The sequence below is a fragment of a genome, unplaced genomic scaffold (assembly GCF_019419815.1).
Source record: "Pyrus x bretschneideri cultivar Hongxiangsu unplaced genomic scaffold, Pyrus_bretschneideri_v1 Contig19, whole genome shotgun sequence".
Taxonomy (NCBI): Eukaryota; Viridiplantae; Streptophyta; class Magnoliopsida; order Rosales; family Rosaceae; genus Pyrus; species Pyrus x bretschneideri.
In genome coordinates this window covers 61,766-85,302 of record NW_025999490.1, presented here as the reverse complement: position 1 = coordinate 85,302, position 23,537 = coordinate 61,766, and the positions used below count along the sequence as shown (strand labels likewise).

Here is a 23,537-nt window from a genome sequence, read left to right as displayed (position 1 = left end):
TTTCAAGTAAATTAAGTTTTTAGGACCAATCCCATCCAAATCAAGAATCATTCTGCTCCAACGACAAAACTTTCAGATTTGTCATAAAATAAAAAAGAGTAGACAACGAAAAAAAGTATTGACAGAAGGTTTGAAAAGAAAAGAGAAGATAACAACCAAAGTTGGGTCATCTCCAACCGAAAGGTTTTGAGGGTTAGAGTACCGAAAATAGTCTGAAAATCGTTTCCAATTGAGGGTTAGGTCAAAGGGTTCGTGGGCCTTACTGGACAAAAAATGACCAAAGGGACAACCGGCCGATCCAAATGAGCCAGCCAACCGGTCCCGGGCCGGGCTCTAAATTTAAACACAACGGTTAACTGACGTCAGTTACCGTTGTGTTTGAATTTTATTTTATTTTGTTTTTTTTGGGCCAAAATTTTGTTTACAAAATTCTCATTTTTTCCTATAAATACCTAAGTCATTCCTACACCATTTGTCACAAAATTTTCAACATTCCTACACCATTTCAATTCTCATAGTTTCTTACCTCTTCCAATAATCTTTCCTTCAATTTTTTCAATAATTTTCAAATAGCCTCATCTGCAATGAAAGGTAGGGCTTGGACTCGAAAAGAAGATGAAACTCTTTGTAGGGCTTATAAATGGGTCTCGGAAGATAGTGTGAGGGGGAGTTCTCAAACAAGTGAAGGTGTTTGGACTTATGTGTCCAAAAAATACTTAGAGTTCTACGAAGGCACCACTCCACCGAATACCTGAAACCACGAGATTTGTTTTTCAAGATGGAAGAAACATCTTCAACCAAGTTTGAATAAATGGCATCAAGAACTATTAACAGCCGCAAGTAGACATGAAAGCGGCGCCAATTACTACAATGAAGTAAGTGTTTTCACATTTTATTTTAAATATTTAATTATATTACATTTAATTTCATAAATTAATTTCCTTTAATTTTTGTAATTATATTTTCTAGGTACGCTAAGCGGAGGAATTGTATATGGAAGGCAACTCGAAACCCTTTCAGCATCACGGTTGTTGGGAAATTTGTAAAGGGTGGGTGTTATTTGAAGATCCACCTTAACATAGAGTAGGTATTACGCCGATGTTCAGAACTACATCCTCAGCTGTAGATATGGATGAAGTTGGATCTCCTACCATTCAACAAACAAGGGTAGAAAATCCGTCTTCGGGTGAAGGTTCCATACGTAGGGCTATGGGACGAAACAAGGCCCGAAGGTTGAAGGAAAAGGGTAAGGCAAATGATGATTACGCCGCTCAACAGGAAGTGGCGGCCTCATTGCGATTAATGGCGGAGCAAAATGTCTTTACCATGGAAGAAAGGAACCATAGGCATGAAGAACGGGCCAAACAAATACAATAAGAGATGGATGATAAGAATATGGAAAGGAACACTTTGAATTACACTCCAATGAGTAAGACCTATTTGATAAGAAAAAGAAGAAAAAAAATTATGACCCGGCGACAGTTGTTTACCTCTGACTGTACTCCAACAATGGCGGATGATCAAGATAATGTTATGGATTTTAAATTTAAGTTGTAGTTTTTAAATTGAAGTTGTTGTAGTTTTTAAATTTAAGTTGTAGTTTTTAAATTTAAATAATAAATTATGTTTGGCCCTCGATTAGAGATGGTTTTTTGTGACAGGGCTAAAACAAGCCATATGGCCTTTGGTTAGAGATGGTAAGAAATATGACATACACTGTTCATTAAAATATTATTTTCTTGGAGGGCCAGAGGGCTAAAACGAGCCTCCTGACCCTCCTTCGATTAAAAATGGTCTTAATGTTGGTGCAAGTGCTCCAGCTCTTTCTTGAAGGGCACGGATCCATATTAATCACAGATGGTAGAGGCAAAGGGTCTAAACCTGGGCTCTTCTAATTACTTGTTTTGCAATGTTTACAAATGAAGAGGTTGGAGTCCCACATCGACAAATAGTGTATTGACGTAAGTTTATAAGAAGTTAAACTTTACAATTATTGAGCTTAGTAGCGCGAACTTGTAATTAAGCAGGGTACATAGTAAAATGATTGGTTGTATGATAAGGCAAAGCCAAACCTTGCCTAGAAGATAAAATAAGAAAGTCAACCTACCCTACCCATAAGGGGTAGGTAGAATTTTTTTTATTTTTTTGAAACAAATGATATCATCGTAACTTTTCATATGTTGAACTCAAATGAATTAACCTTGCAGAAGATGACCCTATGCCCGGAAGGTTATATTATACCCACTATGGGGTAAGTAGCAAAATCGCCATGTTTTTACTTTGCAATATATTGGAACTCACCCTACCCCATGTCCGGAAGGTTATCGAAAGAGCACCTTACCGAAATATGTAGGTAGCAAATAAGAAATCGATGTATGATAAATTGCCCTTGTAGGTGAAGAAGACCCTAAGCCCTTAGGCCATCTCCAACCGAAGGTTAGCCAAATGGCTCGTTTTAGCCTTCTGGCCCTCTAAGAAATTAATATTTTAATGAACAATACATGACCATATTTACCTTCATCTCCAACCGAGGGCCAAATGGCCATAGGGCTTTTAGCCTGTCACAAAAAACCGTCTCCAATAGAGGGCCAAAGGACTATAGGGCCAAACATAATTTATTATTTAAAAATTACAACTAAATTCAAATCCAACGGCTAAGTGATGTCAGCTAGCCGTTGGATTTGAATTTTTTTTTTTGCTATAAATAGGGTGGATATTGGGTTATAATTCACACAACTTTGAATTCAATCTATTTCAATTTAATCTCTTTCAATTCAAGTTTGCAATGAATTCCAACTTTGGATCCTCTTCGGATTCCAACTGGAGGTCCTCATCCAATTCCAAATCGGAAGAAAAATGGGCGCAGATGAGACGAGACGATGAGAAGTGTGATGAAGAAGATGAAGCATGGCGCAACGCACAAAACAGAGCAGCAGCCATGACTACAACCATGGTGTATCAGCCAACTGCGCAACAACCTCAATAGGGTAGCTCTGTTGCTGTTCGCTTTTACAAACCACGAAACAGAGCGATAACGCATGCGAATCTAATGAACAACTACTTCAACCCCAACTTAATGTACACTGAAGAGGATTTCAGACATTGTTTTCGGATGAGGCATTATATCTTTGAGCGTGTACTTCATGATGTCCAGTAAGGTAATCCATACTTTCGACAGAAGCGGGATAGAGTAGGCCGCCCTAGTTTCTCACCTCATCAGAAGGTTACTGTTGCACTCCGAATGATAGTCTATGGCTTCCCAGCTATTTCAATGGATGATACCCATGGTATGTATAAGTCTACATGCTTTGATACTCTTGAACAATTTTGTGTCACAATTGTTTAGGTTTACAAAGACGAGTACCTTCACGAGCCAAATCAAGAAGATCTGGATCGGCTCATTCGCAAAGCTAAAGACCGTAGGTTTCTGGGCATGATAGGGTCATTAGACTGCATGCATTGGGATTGGAAGAACTGTCTCACCGGATGGTAAAGAGGCTTCTGCGGAAGGTCGAGTGATGCGAGAATTATACGCACACAAATTAAACCCTCTTGTTGTCAAATTGTAGTAAGGATGCAAGTAGGGATCGTTCTAGACCGGGATTAGGAGGGCTTGGTAAAACCTCTAAATTGACTCAAAAACATAAAAACAAAGTTAAAAACGTTCACAAAGACTCAAAGGACTCAAAACAGGTTCAAAAGACTCAAAACTGCCTAAAAACACTAACTAGACAGTTTCTGACCTTAAACACAAATTTGGACGAATTTAAGATTATAGGTTGATTCAAAACACTTTAAAACATAAATTAAGACACTTTAACACTAAACTAGACTCAAAGAATGCAAAACTAAAAGTTAAAACACTTAAACAAACCCAAAACCCAAAACAGCAACTAGAAGACCCAAAACTGCCTAAAAACCACTTTCTGGGCAGTTTTGAGCACCTACACTAATTTGGACGAAATTGGATGAAAACTTGAATCAAAATACTTAGAAACACAAATCAAAACACTTTCTAACTAATCTAAGACTTCAAATTAAAGGGGGATTTGTTTTGGACGAAAATTGAAATAACGAAACAAGTTAATAAACTAGACAGAATGTAAATATGAAATTGATGAAATGGAATGAATGGATGCTAGCCAAGGGGTTCATCTCCACACATGTTACACTTGCATAATAAAAAGATTTCCAATTGCATTTCAATAAATTATGAAACTCATCACCCAGGGTTAATTAGGTCCGCTTAAATTAACCTTCAAATCTTCTTAACGTTATTGAATTGGATGATTGCATACGACAACCCAAAACATTTCCCACAAATCCCCTACATGATTGCATAATAGAGATACAAGCAAGAATCATTACGCTCTATGAAAATTATAAGTGTTGACGAGGCATTCGTTACTATGATTGCATGAAACTTATGCCAAGAATTCGTTTAACGCGATTGTTTATAAGCAACCTCCACTACTTGTGAATATAAGTTCGTAACTATTAGGTGAAACTCACTTATATTCTAGCGTCATATTCATGCATGAAAATTAAGCGTGCACTCTCAATAAACATACATAAATAAGTTATCAATCAAACAGTTAAACAAATTGAATCCACGACTTATGAAATGCAATTAGAAGTAATCAAATCAAAATGCAAGCATAAACATATATTTCGAATCCCCCCTAGCCAAGGGGGGGGGGTTTAGTTCCTCATGGTACAAAACAAAGAGTATTGAAATTAAACATTGAAATCAAAGAAACACCTAAACATTCCAACAACTCAAACTTGAATTGTATGAACGTTTAGGCCCTCTTATCTTCCTCTTCGTTGTAGCACAAGGTCTAAGGATAGTTTTGGGGATTATGGATGAATGGATATGTGATGGAGTGAAGTGTTGGAAGTGATGGTGTTTGGATTGGTAGGGAGACTCACGGCACAAAGGGAATGGTTGGTGTTTGTGATTGAAATGTGTATGGAAGAATGAATGAGAATGAGTGGGAATGAATGCTTATTTATAGGCGAAATGGGGGGGAACATGACAGCTAAGAGGGAATGTGGCTGCATGTTTGAATGATTAAAGGATGCATGTGGGTTGGAAATGCATGTGCAAGCATGTGTTGGCTGAATTAAAGAATGTGAGGGAATGATGAAAGGGGGAAACATGACAGCTAGGTTGGTTGGTGTGTGGAATGGCTTCATGTGTGGTGCAATGATGAAGGAATAATATGAAAATGCAAGGTGAAATGAAGTGGAATGACAATGGCATGTGGAATGGCTGGAAAGTGTATGAAACTCACGGCAATGATGGTGATTTTCTGGTGGTGAATGATAATGCAATGTGTTTGCATGTGAATTAAAGCTATGTGAATGATTAGGGTGAATGTGCATGTGCTTTGACAGCTAGGATGAATTAATTAAAGGGAGTGCATGTGGCTTGGCTGGAATGAATGAAATGCAATCTGAAATGGGAGATGGAATGGGATGCACGGCAATGATGGTGTTTGTGTGAATGATGGCAGATTGTGTGGGTGAGTGATTAGGTTGGAAATGCATGTGAATGTAAGGTGTGAATGATTATGAGTGCATGTGGGTGAATTAAAGGATGGAATGCATGTGAATTAGGTTGGAAATCTGATGGGAACTCACGGCATTAAGTGGAGTGAAATGATTGAATGTTTAATGGTTGCATGTGGCTGAAATGAAGTGTGTATGCATGTGCACGGCACAAAGGGAAATGGTTTTGGTGAATAGCTGATTAGAATCTAGGGTGAATGGTGTGTACGGTTTTTGGGAGAGAAAGTGTGTTGGATGATTTATGGAGATGCATGTGGATTAAAGGAATGCATGTGCAATGGATATAGGAAAGGTTTAAATGTCCTAGAACTAAAGGGAACAAGGTTCCAACACTTTGGTCTTCAATTAGGTCTTCAATTTCGTCCAACACTTTGGCTCCAAGCATAAGCTATCCATCCTTAGCCCAAAAGTGCTCCAAAAGTCTCCAAAATGCATCTTTTTGCTCCCTTAGCCCTTTGGACCTACAAACACACGAAAATAGCTTAAAGTACTAAAATAACTAAAGAAACATAACGTAAATGCACGAGAACAAGCCATTTAAGTCGCATGAATATGCTCCTATCATCGAGAAAGCCAACAGTTGTGTTAAAGGCGGTTGCCTCGTATGACACATGGATCTGGCATGCTTTCTTTGGAGTCCTTGGATCCCAAAATGATGTTACAATTCTTAGGCGTTCACCCATCTTCAATAGCCTAACGGAAGGTAAAGCACCTCAACTTCACTACTACATCAACGACCATCAATACAACATGGGGTATTACTTGGCAGATGACATCTACCCAAAGTGGGCGACACTTGTCCAAGAAATTCCAAACCCTAAGAATGACGCTGAAAAGTTGTTTACCTTACACCAAGAGGCATACTAAAAAGATGTATAGAAAGCTTTCGGTATTCTGCAAGCATGGTGGAAGATCATCAGCGAACATGCAAGTGGGTGGAGTTGAGAAAATTTGGACTCCATTATGATGTCTTGCATCATATTACACAATATAGTTGTCTAATATGAGTGAGATGGGTATATTGATGGAGAGTCCGAATGACAACCAAGATGATCTAAATAGGTCAAGAAGGGCTCGTGCAAAAATATATGATGGGCCTATATGCCTTTCAATCCAAGAACTGGTAGTATCTCTATAAATGAGTACATGAGGCGCTATAGAATGATACGTTCCCATACCACAAATAAGTACCTACAACAGGATATTGTTGCACATCTTTGGGTCAAAAATAGCATGGAGTATGCGTTTAAGTTTTATGTTGTTAAATATTTTTAAAAATGTTGTTTAAGTTTCATGTTGTTAAATGTTTTTTTTTATAATGTTATGTTGTTTAAGTTGTTTAAGTTTTTTAAAAATCTTTGTTCATGTTGTTTAAGTTGTATTTGTTTCATGTTACTTAATGTTATGTAATGTTTAGTGGTTTATAAGTTATAGGGGGGAAAAAGAATTTTTACAATTTTTAAAACAAAAAAAATTTAAACATAACGGCTAGCTGTTGCTTTTTTTAATTTCAGCCTGGCCCAGGCCAGGCCGGTTGGCCCTATGGCCCTTTTTTGTCTAGTGGGGTCCACGAGCCCTTTGCCCTGGCCCTCTGTTGGAGACTGTTTTCGGCCTTCTGGACCCTTTGGTTGGAGATGGTCTTAGGATGATGACCTAAACCCTCATCCATACAATCACTTTTTGTTATGCTCTACTGAAATCCCAAGTTTTTTAAGTTGGTGAATACCACACTGACTAAACACAATTTGTAAAATGCTTGATGATGTTAAAACCACATTGGTTATGGTTAAATTAACCAAATATGTTAAATTTCAAGAAACCGTTCAGTTGTTGAGATAATAAGGTTAAAATTAAATAGGTACGTCACTCGAAAGTTTGGGATGGAGTTGGGAAAAAAAGAGACAAAGGCAAGCTTGTGTAATTCAAATCCTTAAAATAATGATATCAAGTAATCTATGTTTAAGAATTTATGTTGCAAATTAAGCAATGAGAAGCGTTGGTCTTAGCTGTCCCTGCATCATGCATGTTCTTACCTACCCCTCATTTGTTCTATCATCTATGGTCATCCTCATCATTGACAGTTATTTTGTATGTTAAATACTTCTATATAAATTTGATAAATGTCAAATATTTTTATATAAATTTGATACAGGCTTCTGAAATTTTGAATTATGTACCAGAAAATAAAGTTCAAATGATGAATCCAAGTAATGCATGACTTAGGTGCTAAAGGGGTGGGTACATTGCTTTAGCCGATTAACTTAACCTATATTTTTTTAATAAACGATATTATCTACATTAAGAGAAAAGAGGTGGGCTTAGCCTTACAATAGGCTAGCAATACTGTGGTTCAAATTCACCTTTGGTGAGAATATATCGAACCTAAGACTTCTTACTTACAAGTTACAAGTGACGATGAATATCATTAGACTGTAGTATTAAGTGACAAGTTAACCTACATTTACAATAGTGTATTATTTCTCTTATTGGATATTAATTAACATTTATTATAAAATATTATGAATCAACAATGATGATATATTGTGAATCAGGTGATCATGGTTCGATTAAGTAGTCTATTAAAAGTACCATCGTCTATGTCGTATTCTCTTGGACTAAGAACATAAGGCATATAATTTTACAATTTATTTATCTATACCATTTTGTAATTGTCTAACCACTCGTTAATTCGTCCAAGCTTTCACCCTCGTGTTCATGATTCTAGCGTGTACACGTATAGCATAGATTACTTATAATTAATATTAATCTGTGAGGAATATTTGCATGCATATCCAGGCTTGCTTAATTTTGGAAATAATTAATCGGTTGAAAAGTTAATATTCTGCTGATCCTTACGTAATTTATAGTATAATTACTAAACCATTGCAGATATAGTAAGTTTTTTTTTAATGTATTGCTATCACGGGTTTAAACTTTAACATTTGATTGACAAATTAAATAGCTAGTTGGTGTTGAAAATCAACAAGCAAAACAATCGTTCTCTCTTAGTTTAATGAAGCCAGGACAACATACTTGTTGTGAAACTCAAGCTAGACTTTTATCAGTGATCAGTCCAGGGCCATTTGGAGTTAATAATAATGAAAAAGAAATAATGTTCTTTTGAGAATTATTACAAATTTTAAGAGATTTGTTAACAAATCAAAGGACAAAAGAAAATTATTACAAATTTTTTATTTCATGAAGTAAAATAAAGAAAAATAATACATATTCTTCTACTAATTAATTACAAAGAGTGTTTATAAAGATAATATGAACTGTTATTAGCACTTCAAAAACCTCGTTATACATTCCTCATAAGTGTATTTTTCTTTCTAATTATAAAAAGTTTAGAGTGCAAAATGATATTTTTGGAATGTCAATAACAATTTCCAAGATAATTTTAAACAAACAAGAAACCCTAGTAAATGATAGGAAAGGAATCACACCGTCTATCCTACTAGAAAAGTACCCTAAATATAAAATATCAAAAATATAATGACCTAAAATACACCAAATTGCTCACTTTTCCAACAATAAATAAATAGTAGAAGGCGGTTGAGCTTCACACCATGCTCAACAGTCCACATGCATCAACGATTTAGATTAACTTTGAATGAGTGAGTGACAAAACTAGCAATGTTTTTACGAAAAAGAAAAATTCTATTATGTCCAAGAAATTCTATACCTAAGTGTTTTTAGAGTTTCCAAAATCTTAATTATTGTATCTTTGAGTGAATTTTTTTTTAAAATAAAAAAAATCCCCAAAATATAAAATGCACCAAAGGCTCAAAGCATATACTAAAGAAAATCCAGTACTTTTAAGAGTATTAGAAAGTAATACTGTCCGTTGAGAAATTTAATTGGACCAGATATCTAATCAATAATCCACTTCCTTTGTATGATTTAGATTGATAAATAAGACATGAAATGTCTGATATAACATGAACTTCTCACCAAAATTAGCTGGGTGACTCCATGCATGCAACAATTATCTGTTGTATACATGTTAAGAGGTTGGTGGATGAAACAGAGGTTCACATGCATGGTATACTTGCTTGTATATTTTATTCAGCAATAATATATTTAATGAATTGGAGTGTGAATGTTATCAATTATTATCAGTTGTTGGAGGTTAAGGTAAAAAGATATGTGAATGTGAGCCTACTTCGATTAGATTCTATGGCTGGCAGGAGAAATTTTTTATTGTGTTGAAAATACAGCTCGGTACACTAAATATTTAATATAATTGGTCAAGTTTCGAACGAATTGTATTATTATATTCAATGTACTGATCAGTTCGGTTCGTATTCCCAACACATTAAAAAATCTCTCTTATGGCAGATATAGATTTGAGTCTCACTCGGTTCACAATTTCAAGACCAAAAAACACCATGTTATACAAAAGGATCTCAGCAGCTTTTATGGTTGGAGAAGGATGAGTGTTGAGTCGTTGCATGCTTACCAAATAAACACATACTTGTTAACTTGTCAGTAATATTTACTTTCGTATAAACTGACAGCTGCGTTTTTTGTTTTATTTTCAACTTGATGGAATTATTGATGTAAATGTGGAAGCCTGAAAGGGCATGGCCTACCATGAAGAAGACTATTCATGACGCTACACCTCTATGTTGAAGATTAGACATAGCTAGCTAATGAATTAATTATTAAGATAATGTTCTAAATTAGGAGGTTTTATCCAAATAATTGCAAATGTTAGAACACAACCATTACTAATATCAAGATTTTAAAAGACGTTAGGCGCTAGTCGGACGGTGGGCTAGGGCCTAGCGCCTAGGCTGCTAGGCGAGATCTACGGACTAGACGGATTTAAGTAAAATCGTATAAATATTTTAAAAAATATATATAATTGTATTGAGATGTATAAATTACAAAATAAATTGACATATTGGTTAATTAATTATATATATATTATTATAAAATATGAGTATATATCTAAAATTATGGGGTTCTTTCTCTCTTGGTTTTGTAATGCTTTTTCTAAATCTTTTATGTTTTAATCGTTGGGCCTTATTTTTCATTTCAAAAAGGATTGGGCCTTGTTTTCATATTAAATAAATAAATATATTTTATTCTCTAATTTTAAAAGGAATGTCACCGACTTGAAATCCTATCTCTAACCCTAGCCAACGACAGAACCTCTGCGCCGTCTCATTCTTCTCCTCTGCTAATTGCAATTTTACAGAGCTCTGCACTGTCGGATTCTTCTTCTTTGAAAATTGCAATTTCATAGAGCTCTCTCTTGTCAAATGTTCTATGCGACTCCTCTTCTACACACGCAGAGAGGGAACAAGAAGCAAGGACAAGACGAAATCGCAGCAAGACGGCGGAGATGCACAGCCTTTCCAGCGATAATTCTTAAGATGCAGAATCGCCCAGAGACCGTCAAGGCCGCCTAGCCCTCCCAGGCGGCCTTCCAGGCGCCGCTTAATAGTCTAGCCGACTGATTGAACGATTTTGGTATAATCAGGGCGGTGGGCCGCCGTTGAGCACCTAGGCGCCGTCTAGGCGACCGCCGAGCCCAAGTTTTAGAACACTGACTAATATTCGTTGATATACTAGCTAAACCTTAAGGCACAAACTCATCCTTCATTCATATTATAACATGCAAACTGATTAATTATACTATGTAACAGCTGTGGTCAGTTACTAACAATAATTTTTCCACATTCATAAGAATCTTTATCAATGACAAGTACATAAATTAATACACATATTTTACAATTTGTATAATGACACGTGGTGTATCATCCTATATTCCAGACATTATCTTGACCATTTAAATTATCTTGATCATTTAATTTGCCAAAGTAGGTTGGATTCGATTTGTTGGCATACAGAAATTCGAGGTTGGACTATAAGAATTATTATGCGTTAGAAGTTTGATTAAATAACAAAGTTTAGATAATTGAGTGGGCAAACAAAAACAAATAATTAATACACAAATTAATTGGAGTAAACATAGGGTTTGCAATTGCATGCTACCAATCAAGCTTATCCAACAACTATGATTATTGAATGGCCACAAAAGCACATATGAGGATTTGGTATCTCAAACCCAATAAGCATGTCATAAACTATATGGTATTACATTTTAATCATACAACTAAGCCTCAAGCAAGCTACCAAAACATGATTATTAATAGAAGGATAATATTTTTGTTCCATGGGAATGAACTAATTTCCTCACTTGCAAAATAACGTATCTTCACTGTAGAAATTTTATAATTGGAACTGTTCCATTTCTCAATCTCCATTTGGAGATCGTTCTCACAAAAAATCATTCGAATCAGAGATTATTTACTCATCCAATTGTTAAATAAATGGATGGTTCATCATGAATACGTTACTTGGTACCTGCACAGTTGATTTATTTGATACGTATGAATGACAAAACCAAATCCGATTTTAATTATTTTTTGCAGGGATGATCTTCAAATGACTATAAAGAAATTGAACGGTTCCAGTTATGATATTTACACCATAAAGATATATTATTTGCAAATAGGAGAATGAGTTCATTCTCCAAAACGGGACACAAGCATTATTCTTGATAAAATTAAATTATATAAAGTGTATGATGGAACTTTTGTAGTAAGTTAATTGGGTTACGTAGGGAATGACTAGGGTTTGGGGGGACTCTGTTGACTTTGTAAAGCTTGCAACTTTCAAGTGCAGAAACATTCAAATATTCATGTAGTTTTGATTGCCTTAAATTTGGAAATTCAACCGCTCACTTTATGTAGGGACTCGGTCATTTTTGAGCTAATACACCAATTTGCAAACCCACAAACATCGTCCTCTGTCGATCACCCAACCACTGTATCTTCTCCCATGTAAGCCCATATCTTCACATTCACTTCACTCTGTTTTTTCTTCTGTTTTCTTTTTCTTCACTGCAAATTTCTTGAATACTCTGACCTTTCGTGAACCTATTCACATTTATATATATATATATATATATATATATATTTTTTTTTTTTACAAACATTTACACATATATATTCAATTATAAAACTATTTTTCTTAAATATATAAATGGAACACTTTAGATGCAGTCTCTAACTACCAATGTTCTTTAACTGAAACCATTGTAGTTTTTAGTTTTTTTATCGAAGTTTCTGACATTAATGTAATAATGTATTTATATGTAGGTTATTATATTTTTAAATTAAAAATAAAATTTGTGGTTATCTATATAATGAGATTTTAAATAAAACTCATAATTTATGGGATTAAAAATATTAAAGATGAATTATACTCCCCAATTGTAAGATCTCATATCACCCAGGGAAGAGGATTCTCTAAGTCTTATATGGATATTCCCATCTCTACCTAGCAAGAGGCTTTTTGAGAGCTCATTGGTTTCGAGTTCCGTAGGAAGAACTCCGAAGTTAAGCGAGTTCACGCAAGAGCAATTCCAGGATGGGTGACCCACTGAGAAATTCTCATGTGAGTTCCCATAAGCAAAACCGTGAGGGTGTGGTAGGGGCTCAAAGCGGACAATATCGTGCTACGGTGAAATCAAGCTCAGGATGTGATGGGAGCTTGGGCCGGAATGTGTGTGTGTATACATGGATACATTCATCAGAACTAACCAAAAAATTATTGTACCAAAACATGGGTACATTCTTCAAAAACACAAAAAAAAAAAAAAAAAAAAGAATTGATATCAGGCTTAATAACATTATTAAATTTCTTATATTAAACTTGACATGAATACATTCTCAAATCAACGAAATAGAATGTACCCATATAAGTTTTAAAAAATAGATTAGAGAAAAGATCGAATGAATTTTATATTAAAAAACTGGTACATTTTTCATATAACAAATTGGTATATTTAAGAATGGGTACATATAAAATTAAAAAATTAATTTAATGAGTACAAACTTATTATAATTTTGTTTTTTATATGTTGGAAATGTTTGAATTGAAAATTAATAGGTAGTTTAATAAGGGTATGAGTATTAAAACTCTAAATCAATTTTTATTTTTTATTATAAAAATTGTGTAATTTACATGTAATTCATTAATATATTAATGTTAAAGACATTGATTAAAATCTAAAAATTAATAAAATCTTAACCAATAAACATTAAAAATTAAAAACCAGATACTAATTTTTCATATATAAATAATCTCTTGTTCTTTCTCTGACCTAATTTGACCTTCTGAATTCTCAATCCAACTTTATCCCATTATTTAAGAACTTGTGTTGTTGTCACATTAATGGGAATTTGCAGTTGCAGCACAGCTGACAAAGAACTTGTAGCCTCATTGATTCTCTCTCTCTCTCTCTCTCTCTCTCTCTTATCTCTTTCTCTCTCTCTCTCTCACTAGATTTGCACTCGTTTTTAGGCAGCCATCATAAACACACTCCTGCAAGAAAAAGAAAACCCAAGTTTCCGATGCATGCAATTACCGCCCAATTCAATCTTCCATGCATACCCTCGCATGCAAGCACTCAAAACCCAAGACCAACATTCAACCACCCAAAAATTTATCAGCACACCCACATTAAAGATGCAAGCTTTACACTTACGCATCAATGAAACAGTTGATTCCAACAAGTTCATAATCTAGTTTCGAGCTGCTCTGTTTTTGTCAAGAAAAAATGGCTTTAGTAACAGATGCAATTTTGCCACTTTTTCTTGCTCTGTTTCTGCATCTTTCATTAGGGCTTATGTCCTGTGAGGGAAAGCTTGACGGAAATACAACTTTGAGCGTTCTTTTGGAGGTGAAGAGGGCAATTGTGGAAGACCCAGAAAATGTTTTGCATGGATGGTCCGAAAGCGACCAAAATTTTTGTAAGTGGAGGGGTGTGACTTGTGGGTTTGACTCGGTGGACAACTCGGTCCAAGTGGTGGGGCTCAACCTTTCCGACTCGTCACTCGCCGGGTCGATATCTCCCTCTCTCGGTAGTTTGCAAAACCTGCTCCACCTTGATCTTTCTTCTAACGGCCTCTCGGGTCCCATCCCGCCAACCATCGCTAACCTCACGTCCTTGGTATCTTTGCTTCTCTTTTCGAACCAGCTCAATGGGCCCATTCCGACTCAGCTCGGCTCGCTGACGAGTCTCCGAGTCATGAGAATCGGCGACAATGGGCTCGCTGGGTCCATTCCCGCCACTTTGGGCAATCTTGTCAATTTGGTCACGCTTGGTTTGGCCTCATGCAACCTCAACGGTCCAATACCACCCCAACTCGGCCGACTCGGCCTACTGGAGAACTTAATCCTGCAGCTCAATCAGCTCGAGGGTCCGATTCCGGCCGAGTTGGGGAACTGTTCCAGCCTCACTGTATTCACAGCTGCTAACAATACACTCAACGGAACAATCCCCGCGGAGCTCGGCCGTCTCAGCAACCTCGAGCTCCTGAATTTCGGCAACAACAGCCTCACTGGCCAAATCCCAAGTCAACTCGGTGAACTGAGTCAACTTGAATACATGAATTTCATGGGGAACCAACTTGAAGGTCCAGTCCCAAAGTCCATATCTCAACTGGCCAATCTTCAGAGTCTTGATTTATCCATGAACAAGCTCACAGGAGGAATTCCCGACGTATTCGGCACCATGTCTCAGCTGGCAACCTTAGTTTTATCAAACAACAATCTTTCCGGTGTCATACCAAGAAATCTATGTTCCAACACAACAAGTTTGGAGCACCTGATGATTTCGGATTCCGGAATTTTCGGCGAAATCCCAGCAGAATTAGGCCAATGCCGATCAATGAAGCAGCTCGACTTGTCCAATAACTTGCTCAACGGGTCAATCCCAGACGAGATTTATGGACTGGTGGAGCTGACTGATCTGTTGCTCCACAACAACAGCTTGCTGGGTTCGATTTCTCCAATGATATCAAACCTCAGCAATCTGCAGTCACTTGTTCTGTACCACAATAACTTGGTGGGTCCTCTGCCGAACGAGATTGGAATGCTTGGGGAGCTTGAGATTCTGTATCTGTACGACAACCAGCTCTCCGGAGAAATCCCAATGGAGATTGGCAACTGTTCGAGCATGCAGATGATCGATTTTTTCGGAAACCGGTTTAGTGGGGAGATTCCGATTACCATTGGGAGGCTCAAAGATTTGAACTTCCTTCATATCAGGCAGAACGAGCTGGTGGGTGAGATTCCCGCCACATTGGGGAACTGTCACAAGCTGACTATTCTGGACTTGGCGGATAACCGTTTATCCGGCGGGATACCAATAACTTTCGGGTCCCTTCAAGCAATGGAGCAGTTCATGCTGTACAACAACTCGCTTGAAGGTAATCTTCCTGATACATTGGCTCATATGGCAAATTTGACTAGAGTGAATTTGTCGAGAAACAAGTTGAATGGGAGCATTGCTGCATTGTGTGGCTCGAGATCGTTTCTTTCGTTTGATGTGACTGACAATGCATTTGATCATGAGATTCCTTCCCGGCTAGGAAATTCGAAATCTCTTGAAAGGTTGAGATTGGGGAAGAATCAGTTTACTGGTAAAATCCCACACGCATTGGGGAATATCAGTGAGCTATCACTGCTGGATGTGTCCGGAAATTCGCTCACTGGATCAATACCGGATGAGCTTTCATCCTGCAAGAAACTGTCCCACATTGACTTGAACGACAACCTTCTTTCGGGCACAGTTCCGCGGTGGTTTGGAGGTTTGCCTCAGTTAGGAGAGCTGAAGCTGTCCTCGAATCGCTTCACTGGGCCTCTTCCTAATGAATTGTTCAATTGTTCTAAACTGCTAGTGCTTTCTATGAGTGAGAATTCTCTCAATGGAACCCTCCCTGCTAGGATTGGTAACCTGGAATTGCTTAACGTCCTAAACCTCGACCACAACCAGTTTTCGGGGCCAATTCCTCCGGCTATTGGGAAACTAGGCAAGCTGTATGAGCTTCAGCTCTCACAGAACAGATTTGATGGTGACATACCCTATGAGCTTGGACAACTCCAAAATCTTCAGAGCATTTTAGACCTCAGTTACAATAATTTGAGTGGTCAGATTCCAGCCTCTATTGGGTCACTGTCGAAACTTGAAGCCCTAGATCTATCTCACAACCAACTTGTTGGAGAAGTTCCTTCCCCGGTTGGTGGGATGATCAGCTTGGGAAAGCTTAATCTCTCTTACAACAACCTACAAGGAAAGTTGAGCAAGCAACTCTCACACTGGCCAGCTGATGCCTTCACAGGAAATTTTCATCTTTGTGGAAGCCCTCTTGGAAGCTGCATTGGCAGAAAGAAGCAGACAGGGCCTAGAGAATCGGTGGTGGTAGCCATTGCTGCCATATGTACTCTATCTGCAATTGCTCTGCTGATATTTGGAGCTGCTTCCCTCTTGAAACACAAGCGAGAAGCTTTTCGAAAAGCCAGTGACATGAACTGCCTGTACTCGACCAGTTCTTCCCATGCTCAGCGAAGACTGCTCTTCTCAAATGGTTCTGTCAAGCCGGATATCAAATGGAAAGACATCATGGACGCCACGAAGAATCTGAGCAACGAGTTTGTAATTGGCTCAGGAGGGTCGGGAGTAATTTACAAAGCTGAACTGCGCACAGGAGAAACTGTGGCAGTAAAAAAGATTTTGTATAAAGACGATCTTATGGCAAATAAAAGCTTCACGACGGAGATTAAGACGCTTGGGAGGATAAGACACCGGCATCTGGTGAAGTTAATGGGGTACTGCAGCGACAAAGGAGCAGGCTCCAATCTGTTGATATACGAGTACATGGAGAATGGAAGCGTGTATGATTGGATACACCAACAACAAAGTAACAAGAAGAAGAGCCTTGATTGGGAGGCAAGGCTAAAGATTGCGGTTGGATTAGCTCAAGGAGTGGAGTATCTCCACCATGACTGTGTGCCAAAGATCATTCACAGGGACATTAAGTCGAGCAATGTCCTGCTAGATTCCAACATGGAAGCACATCTTGGGGATTTTGGCCTTGCCAAGACACTTAACGAGACTTATGAGTCCAACACAGAATCGAATACATGGTTCGCTGGATCCTACGGTTACATAGCACCAGGTACTAATCAGTTATGCTTTGAATACTCTTCTTTCTTGTTATTTTGGATACTGAATTTTGAGTTTGATTTCGACATGGTTGTTCTATGCGATTGATTCTAACAACATTTCATATGATTCCAGAGTATGCTTATTCACTCAAGGCATCAGAAAAGAGTGATGTCTACAGCATGGGGATCGTGCTAATGGAGCTTGTTAGCGGGAGAATGCCGACAGATTCATCTTTTGGCGTGGACATAGACATGGTGAGATGGGTCGAGAGGCATATCGAAATGCAGGATTCTACTCGTGAAGAGTTGATAGACCCTGCACTGAAACCACTATTATGCGGAGAAGAAAATGCCGCATTCCAGGTTCTTGAAATCGCACTGCAGTGCACGAAAACCAGCCCAGCAGAGAGGCCTTCGTCACGACAGGCGTGTGATCAACTACTACATGTTTTGAATCATCGGACGGTGGAGTTTGAGAAGAAGAATTTAGACTCTTATACATAAGTAATGAACCGCGTTTCAGAGGTTGACGAAAATTTGTTGTTAGTATAAATATTCCACCCTGTCCCGAAGAGTAACTGGGATCAATTCTGTCACGTACTTATTCATTCTGTTTGGTTTGGGCTAGCAACCATAATGCAGCATTTTGTTGCTGGATGCTACTGATGCGAATCGGGTTTGTGAGAGTTTATGTTATCATCTATGAATCAATCGTAGTATCTGAGTTCGAATTGAATCCCCCATTTGGGCAGGGCAGCGTACCCGCCCCCTGTGCACAAGGCTTGATTTCGTACATTAGAGTAGTTTAAAATATGATATTGTCAAGACGGAAAGTGAATGCTTATGGACCTAGTAACTTTTCATCAGAGTAGACAGATTAGAACCAAAACCTAGAAACAAAGAGAAGAGTTGGTCCAACTGTTTTTACAAGCTCTAACTAACAGGCGTACATTTTTAAGCTAAGCAGATTCGTTCAGGTTCGTGCGTGATCAAACCACTTCACAAAAACAAATATGCCAAACCACTTTACAAATGAGGAGGAAAACTCTTGCAACCAATTTGAAGAATCTTCGTCGCGAAAGACGGAGTGTATTATTAAAGAACAAGACACGCCGTTCAGCTTTCATATAGCTTTGCAATATGAAAGTATTTCAAAGCTTATGCATCACAAGAAGATGAGAAAATTGGGAAGGCTTTTACAGCAGCCTTGCAAACATATCAACATTAATTTAAAAACAAAAAGTGCCTAAAACTTTAAGGCCGGACCGTCTCTTAGAACATGGATCCTGTATGAAAATGCCTCAACAAACTCAGACGCGAACTAGTCATCATCTTCATCTGCAATGAAGAAGAAACATTAAGCGAGGAAAGAAAAGGAGTCCGATGAAAGATACACTTTCTGAGATTAAATCACAAAAACTATATATGTTTGCTTTACTTCCTGAATTGAATTCATTCACAAATAAAAGTCAATTAAGGAAATAAAAAAGAGCTACAGTGAACCAACGAATGAATCTACTAAACGTACGGTACATACTTCAGACAAAAAATTTAAAAACCTAACCAAAAACTGGTAAAGCAATTCAAGTTCTCCACAAAATATAAGTAGGCAATAAGTTACAGCCTTTGGCATCTCCTAATACAGTTTTACTTCTCAAAGAGAGCAACTAACATAATCCACAACCAATCATGACTTGGTAAGAGAAAAACACTTTCCGTTGCAAGGGTGCTTCCAGATGTTGTAATGTACTCTTGATTCCTAATGTAACAAATCAGTAATCATTGAGGCGGATTTTGCAAGTTGGGAAGCATAGATATATAATTCACAACTTTTGGCCTATGGTATACTAAAAATCATACATGATGAATAGGGATCTGAAAGATAAAACGTGTGGAACAACGTGGAGTAACATCCCCATCATTTCATGGATACAATGTTTGAGAACTTTCTTGTAGGAACCTCCCCAAATTCTTTTGCAGGAAAACAAAGGGATGAAGGGGTTTGAAACACAGGTAGCAAATCTGTTTATCCAAGACCCAAAACAGCTTATTGTACATTTCACTCAACCATAGTCTATTCAAACAAAACAAAGCTTAAACCTGAATCCGAGTCATTAGCACGAGAAGATGAACCTCCTAATAATCCCAAGCACCACTTCATCCTCTCGTAAAAGTTTATTTTTGCCCATCAGTTATTAACTTAAGGAAAAACTTCAGAAGTAGTATGCATAGTAACCTTTTTAAGTCATAACTGTTTTGTAATTTATGGGTAATGCACAGCTCAACGAATTAAAAAAGTATTCCTGACAAGATTTCAAATCCACAATCAGTTTGATGAAAAAAAAACAACCCCAACGCTTCAGCTCATTATATAAGATAAAAAAATTAAGACAAAATGCAACAATAAGACGGCCAAAAAATACAAGTAGGCAAACTATTTAGGGTGTAAGAGCACATGCATGAATTTTTTAGTCTTTGCCTTTCAACCATATAATAAGATACAGGATGGATTAGACTGCCATATTGAAAGGATGAAAAAAATTACTCTTTTCAATCCATATTCAGTAAGATTATCTAGTAGGCTGATAGGCTAATACAACCTTGGCATGACGTTCAGAGCTCAGATGGCCCTATTTCAGGAAGACCGGGATTTCCTGGTTAGGAAAATCGAAACTGTCTTCTTAATTCACAATTCTATGATGGTCGCACATTAATGAAGCAAATTTGAGCTAGAGAAAAAGAGTGACAATATGCTTATATCCTACAGAATTTCACCTAAAATGTTTCAATTCAGCATTTCCACAATATCCAAACCACACTTGCAAGCAAATACGATCTGAAAACAGTATTTTAATCCATCATAACACTCAAACGAAACATGGGTTCTAAGATTAATCATAGTGTGTTTTGATAATTCAGAAATCATCTGAAACATGAACTTATCAAAACCAAGCTCAAAGATTGAGACGCCAAAACACAAATGGGATTGTTGGGTTGTCGAAAGATACAATTTTGAATCATGAGAATTTGAGAAATGAATCGAATTTTGATATTGGGCTGGAAATGTATACCTATGTAACGGCGTTCGTTGGCGGCCTTGGCCTTGTCGAGCATCTTATCGAGGTCCCCTTTGAGCTGTTCGTCCCATTTGACGAGCTGGTTAACGAATACTGCGCCCAATCCCATGCCCAGAACGTGCTCCCAAGGATCTGAATCGGATCATTGGACAAATTGGGGGTTAGGGTTCATGAGTCAATTCAATCACCTGAGAAATGATTAGTGATAAAAGGAGAAATTGAAAGACTGAGAGAAAGAGATGGAATTTACGGCGCATGTAAGGGAGCTTGCGGAGGGCGTTGGAGTACATCTGGGTGCCCAACCCCAACAGGGCTCCCACCATCGTTGAAGTTACCGGCATCTTCAAACCTTGTCTTTCACTACTCACTGTGTCCTCTCTCTCTCTCTCTCTCTCTCTCTCGCTCTCACAGAAGCTTAAGTATATGAATATGAAATTAAGTAAATTAATGAAAAAGGTTTGAAAACTTTAAGTTTTAGTGATAAAGATAAAATAAATGGTAAAGTGAATAATAATTAATTTTTTAGTGTAAAAATATGACTTTTCGTTAAAATGAACAATATCGTAGGCTTTTCGTTAAAACTTCCTTATTTAAATGAGCACCTGACCTCTTGCCAAATTACAATTTTGTCATCTCTACAATATGAGAAAATCTATCAACGGACTATGGTAAATGTAGGTGGCATTCGGGGTTTATTTATAATACTTACATGTATTAATATAATTATTATTTTAACGGTCAGATAGGGATTATGATAAGTATATATATTTGCATAAATTATATATGACTGTTAGATATATATTGTATTATGTACATGTAAGTATTACAGTCCGTTCCAAAATTAATAGAATTTTGAGAATTAATTTCGATTTAAAACCTTGAGTTTTTCATCGAATAGCATGTTACCCCTTTCAATTTGGATACTTTAATACTCTTACCATGTAAACTTTTTTGTGCAACAATGTTCATTTATGTTAAGGGACAAGAAATACAACTTGTTGATACACAAAATCAAGTAGACTTTAAAGTAATTTAGATTGGATCACAAATCACACAAACAGCACAAGAACACAAAATGCATCATGTTTCACTCCGAGTTAGGGCTACTACCATATTGGTGTAGTCCTTATAACTTGTTGATTTTGAAGCTTTTTAATCGATCGCTCACCAATTTGGAGTAGTTGTGTTTGGAGCAACTACAAAATATATGTAATTCATTTGTATAATGTAAACTCTTGTGAGACATGGGAACGTAGCAAACAAATAAATAAAAAAACTCTTGTCAAATGAGCATTTTATAGTTTTACCTTCATCAATAATTGGTGATAAAACAATTTGAGTAGTAGTCTTCCTTTGTTCCTTAAAGAATATTGGTCGTTAAATACCATTCAATTTCAATTGAAGTTACTACTCATCCCATGTTCTTAATTTATTTGTTTTTCGATTAGAGAGATCGTATTTTTGCACCACACTATACACTATACATTATATAATAAACGGTTTGCACAATTGAATATCTGATAAAAACTCAAAATTCCTAATAATAAAACAAAATTCCCAACATATTTCATAGTGGCGAGATGTGAGGTGCAGGGGGTGATGATCACCCAAGGGAATGCACTAGCAACTTTGATAGACACTCCAGGACCTGCCAACGCTCATAGAAATCCGGGTCGGTCCATTAGTCATATTCTTTGTAGGAACTACCCGTAATAGCGAACTAGTAAAATGAATCTCTTTATCATTAAAAGACATGCCAAAAGAGTAATAAATCCGGCAGAACCCTAATACAATAAGAGAAAATTGTTATTTAATATGGACGTATATCACTTGCCAAAAATACAGTATTAATTTGTGGACAAAACTGTGATCTTTGTAGGATTATTGTGTGTTTTCTGGTTTGACAAAATAATGACCTGGTTAAAACAAACACATAAACCTATCACCCTCTCTTCTTTATAACAAATTGGAAACAATTGTATAGTAAAAATCCGAAAACATAGTCACATTGATATTAATTATAGCACATGTGTGATTGTGTAAACCACTGGTAGATTATAGGGTAGTGTTATTCACACACCTATTTTTTCTTCTCGCACACCCCTCAAATGAAACGAAGAAGATCAAGGACCAAAAGTTAACAAAGGTGTGTGAGAGGTAAAATTGGATGTGTGAATAGCACTACCCAGATTATATTTAGGATACTAGAAGATCTTATCTCTTTTATGATTGTATTACTTACAAGGTAAGAGATCCTATCCAATTTACTATAAATAAAGGCAATGACCATGAAAAGTAACATGCACAAAATTCTTCAAGCCCTTATACATGTAACTCTACCGCACTCTCTATGCCTTTAGTAAAATAGACCACAACACACATAGCAATGTTTTGTGTCATAATATTGCATTGGACATGCTAGAAGCCTAGAAATGTCACAAAATCCAACCTAAAAAGGTAAGAAAATTCAAAACCAACGGTAAAAATTGGATGGGGCGTTGAACAATGGCTCCAAAAATGGCACTGACGGTGAAGCAAACAAAATTCAAAGGTGGAATTAAGTAAAACCATTGACTTCTATCAAAGGCTAGTGTGTTTATATGTTACAACCAAATATTTATAACCATTGACTCCAATGGATCACTGTTACAACTAATAAGGACACGCATTGAGTGTTTTCAATTACCTTCTTATTTTTCAAATTACTAAATTTTAATCTCAGTCGTGTATTCTAAATTGAATTAAATCTAATCATTCTTTTCTGTTAATATGGGTAGAAAAAATAAGACAGACCGACTGAGCAATAAAGGAAACAACATATGACCCTACATTCCCAACGAACTTAAAACCAACATC

At 36.9% G+C, this 23,537-nt stretch overlaps 2 protein-coding genes across 2 annotated transcripts; one reads left to right on the top strand and one right to left on the bottom strand.

Moving 5' to 3' along the window:
• The first annotated feature begins 13,880 nt into the window (after positions 1-13,880).
• On the top strand, positions 13,881-18,340 carry LOC103953348 (LRR receptor-like serine/threonine-protein kinase GSO1). Its single transcript, XM_009365092.3, has 2 exons — positions 13,881-17,615; positions 17,738-18,340. Exons 1-2 carry the CDS (start codon positions 14,213-14,215, stop codon positions 18,106-18,108), a joined length of 3,774 nt encoding a protein of 1,257 aa, XP_009363367.2. The 5' UTR covers positions 13,881-14,212; the 3' UTR covers positions 18,109-18,340.
• A 322-nt stretch (positions 18,341-18,662) lies between these two features.
• LOC103953266 lies at positions 18,663-21,093 on the bottom strand. The gene is made up of 3 exons (XM_009365003.3): positions 20,932-21,093; positions 20,676-20,813; positions 18,663-18,942 (listed from the first exon to the last, which is right to left on the bottom strand). The coding sequence occupies exons 1-3, from the start codon at positions 21,020-21,022 to the stop codon at positions 18,926-18,928; spliced, it is 246 nt and encodes an 81-aa protein (XP_009363278.2). The 5' UTR covers positions 21,023-21,093; the 3' UTR covers positions 18,663-18,925.
• Positions 21,094-23,537: the final 2,444 nt, after the last annotated feature.